This window comes from Acyrthosiphon pisum, unplaced genomic scaffold, assembly GCF_005508785.2.
Source record: "Acyrthosiphon pisum isolate AL4f unplaced genomic scaffold, pea_aphid_22Mar2018_4r6ur Scaffold_20800;HRSCAF=22171, whole genome shotgun sequence".
NCBI lineage: Eukaryota > Metazoa > Arthropoda > Insecta > Hemiptera > Aphididae > Acyrthosiphon > Acyrthosiphon pisum.
Window position 1 is genome coordinate 1 of NW_021770198.1, and position 4538 is coordinate 4538.

General features: G+C 30.7%; 1 protein-coding gene across 1 annotated transcript; it reads left to right on the top strand.

The window, feature by feature from the left end:
* Nucleotides 1–588: 588 nt before the first annotated feature.
* Nucleotides 589–2230, top strand: LOC100572723 (piggyBac transposable element-derived protein 4-like; the record flags this gene model as incomplete). Its single annotated transcript, XM_029492094.1, has 1 exon — nt 589–2230. A coding segment is annotated over exon 1 (1642 nt), but the record flags the coding sequence as incomplete, so codon positions are not given.
* Nucleotides 2231–4538: the final 2308 nt, after the last annotated feature.

Sequence of the window (4538 nt, forward strand, 5' to 3'; positions counted from 1 at the left end):
CTCGGACACTAATAAAATATCGATACTTTGATTGGTCTTTGGTTGATTTATACCACTATCAACTACGTTGACAACCAGATAAAACAGTTACACCTCATTGAAAAATCAAAAAAAAAGAAATAATGTAACGTAAAGTTTTTCGATTCTATATGCCAAAGCATCTTCATATTTAGAAGATCGTCTAGGACAGTTTACTTCATCAGAATTTCTTTTCCCACTTTTAATCCAACTTTCGACGTAATGATCTGGTTTGAACAGTTGACTGGGAGGTCCGATACAGTTAACCCGTCATTGGTATCGTGGTGAGCGCCGCGCTCACCTCGTTAGTATTTTGAGAACCACTTGTTTATTTATGACTTGATTCATTTGATACTATTTATACCTTCAATTGACACATGTCTAAATATACTTTTGTAAATATAATAATTTTATAAATATTTCTTGATTAGATATCAACATGCAATGTCATTAGTATCCATAAAGTGAGCGTTGCGCTCACTCGATAGTATCGACGTAATATTGTTTCGTAAACGCGTGCGCATAATATAGTTTTTGTTTTATTTGTTTTTTTCACGTTTTTATTCTAAAATGTCCGACAATGTGTCTTCGTGGCTTATAGAATCAGAAAAAATTGATTATTTAGAAGATTCGGATGATACAGATGCTGATCCCGATTATGTTGACTGTGCTAATGAACATATTGAAAATGAATATGATGACTCTGACGATGATTTTTCTGAGTCAAATGTAAGTAATAGTAATAGATCAATAATTATTCCGCGATCACGTTCTAGAAGTCGAAGTCCTTTACCAGAACCGTCGTATTACTTAGGGAAAGATAATATAACTAAATGGTTTTTTGACCCACCGTCTAATAAAATACGCACTCGGCGACGTAATATAGTTTTACATTTACCAGGTGTAAAAAGAGTTGCTCGCGATGCTGTATCAATTTTAGATTGTTGGAAATTATATTTTCCAAATTCAGATATTGATAATATAGTGAAGTGCACTAATATTTATCTAGATAAACTTCGTCAAAATTATAGTAATCAAAGTAACTTACGTGAAACATCAAACATTGAAATAAATGCACTATTCGGACTTTTGTATTTAGCTGGAGTATTACGCAGCAACCATCTCAATCTCGATGACTTATGGTCAGATGACGGCCTAGCACCACCATATTTTCGAGCAGTTATGTCTAAAGCTCGATTTTACATTTTACTAAGGGCTTTGAGGTTTGATGATATTGGTACTAGAGCTACAAGAAAACAAATTGACAAACTCGCACCCATTCGTACATTATTTGATAACTTCGTAACACGCTGTCAAAATAATTATACAGTAGGAGAAAACGTCACAATAGACGAAATGCTCGAAGGCTTTAGAGGGCGATGTAGTTTTCGGCAGTACATTCCGAATAAGCCTAATAAATACGGAATAAAAATTCAGGCCTTAGTTGATTCCCGTACTTTCTATACAGCAAACATGGAAGTTTATGTTGGGACACAGCCAGATGGACCGTATAAGTGCGATAACAGTCCTATGAGCATTGTAAAAAGAATGGTTGCCCCTATTTCAAAAACGGGACGTAATGTAACCATGGATAATTGGTATAGTTCGATACCATTATCATTAGATTTGTTAAAAAATCACAACCTAACTATGGTTGGAACAATACGGAAAAATAAACGTGAAATTCCTCCATGTTTTTTGGACACAAAAAAAAGAACATTGAACTCATCTGTTTTTGGATATGGAGAAGATATTTTGCTTACATCATATGTGCCAAAAAAAAATAAAAATGTGTTACTTATTTCAACCATGCATGAGCAAGGAGACATTGACCCTGAATCCGTTGAAAAAAAACCTGAAGTTATAATGTTCTACAACCAAACAAAGGGTGGAGTGGATGTTGTGGATGAATTGAAGGGCGAGTATTCAGTTTCTAGAATTAGTTGCCGATGGTCACTTACCATATTTTTCTCCTTGATGAATATAGCTGGAATAAACAGCCAAATTATATATCGAGAAAATACCGGGAAAATTTTAAGCCGTCGTGAATTTTTGAAAAACCTAGGAAATGAATTGACAAAACCGTTTATGATAAATCGCCTTCAACAACCAAATTTGTCCATATCACTTCGTCAACAAATTATAAAAATGTCTGGACACAAAACTGCTGTCAATGTCGATCAAAGCTCAAGCAGTGGTAGTCGGCCTAAGTGTACGATTTGTCCGAAAAAAAAAAATCGCAAAACTATGGTAAGTAAATAATTTGGTATTCTGTAATAATATATAATTTTATACCATTTTCAATTTTAAAATGTGAATAAATTTCGTAGACTCAGTGTGCAGTATGTAGCAGACCGATTTGTAAGGAGCACACAACATTTACCTGCATACTTTGTAACAATCAGCAAACCATGTCAGACTCGGGCCAAGATGAATGATAATAATAATATTATTAATTTTTATTGTTCAAAATATTTATAATTAAGGAAAATTGTAAGAATATTTTTAGTAAAGGATTAAAATATAAACAATTTGGTGTTGGTTTCAATATTCTATGTTTATTATATAATGAGTTATGTTGAAAAAACAACGAGTTGAGCGCGGCGCTCACTCAATACCAACGGTGGGACGCTGCATGGCGATACCAACGACGGGTTAAGATAACTTCAAAAAAAACTCAACCGGACTAAGACAAAAAATTTTTAGGAGTGTTTGAAATTTAAATTTTTACAAAACCGCATTAAATAACGGTTTAGCCTCAAACGATTTTTGATATTTGTTATTATTCAAAAAGTATGAGTCGTAGACACTTGAAAATTTTACCAGTTATTTAAATTGACATTTTCTTTATATAGTTTTATTTTCAAAATATTTCACTAATTTTTAATCTATTTATAGGCAATTGAAATAATCGATTTTTTTTGATTTTTTTTTTATAAATGTTGATAAAAAAAAATTAGCTGGGACAAAATACTTGAAAATTTAATAGAAGGGTCCACATATGTTGTTCTAACTCCCATTCAAAAATTATAAAAATACATAGGCACAATTTTTTTTTATAAGCATTTAAAGTTCAAATTTTGACTAAATACGTAAAAATTACGGCAATGTTCAAATTATCTTAGACAGAAATTCATAAAAGTTTTTCTTTTTAATTCTAAGATTTGGAAATTTAATACAAGGCTCCTAACATATTTTGACAATAGCAGTTGCAAAATAAAAGGAATACATTGTCACAATTTTTATTTATAAGCATTTAAAGTTCAAATTTTGACAACATATTATGTAAAAATCACGAAAATTCGTAAATTATTTTATGCTAGAAATTCATAAAAAATTTTCCTTTTATATCTAAGATTTCAAAATTTAATACAAGGCTCATAATATATTTTTACAATAGCAATTGAAAAATAAAAGAAATATATAGTCACGATTTTTTTTTATAAGCATTTAAAGTTCAAATTTTGACTAAATACGTAAAAATTACGGCAATGTTCAAATTATCTTAGACAGAAATTCATAAAAGTTTTTCTTTTTAATTCTAAGATTTGGAAATTTAATACAAGGCTCCTAACCTATTTTTACAATAGCAGTTGCAAAATAAAAGGAATACATTGTCACAATTTTTATTTATAAGCATTTAAAGTTCAAATTTATACGAAATATGTCAAAATTGCGAAAATTTGCAAGTAATTTAGTGGTTGAAAAATCGTAAAAATTTTTTCTTTTATAACTAAGTTTTTAAAATTTGGTACAAGGTTCTCCATAAGTTTTTCTTTAAAAATAATATATCCTAGACTGACAAATCATCTCCGTTCAGAATCGTTTTTCGTATACAATGATATAATATCATTGGATTCAAATTTAATTCCATCCATTACAGTAACCCACTTGTAACCTACTGTACAGCAGAGCGACATCCACGACTTACCCGCCTTTTTTTTTATCTTTAATATTGTAAAAGTAATCAACAATTTTGTAAATAATACGCTTTGGGGCAATACCGATGGGGCAAAATCGATTGTTTATTAGTTTATTCTTAGTGTCTCATTGATATCTATTTTAGGTTAGACAATAATATAATAGTATAACAGTTAACATCTATTTTATAACTCATCACTCAATTTTATTAAGTACAACTTAAATATTACGTATATATTATTTTAATACCTACTCTATTAGTAAAAATGGTCCGAAATTATATCAGAAAATCTAGTCGGCAAAATTGGTGTGTGGATATCTTCAGGCATGCAATTGAAGATGTAATCCACAATAATTTAAGCTGTACAAAAGCCGCTGACGAGTATGATGTTCCATACACTATATTGTATGACTATCCCGAGTACCAATTTAGGTGCTCAGAACGTTCATTTTTTATTAAAACCACAGTGCTAAACTCGGTCGAAAATAGGTTCATAACACCGACTTTCAGCGTTTTTGAATACAAAATTTAACATGCATTGAACCGAGTGCCATCAAAGTTTACCGTAAGTATTTGGACCGTGCATGGGTTTATTTAA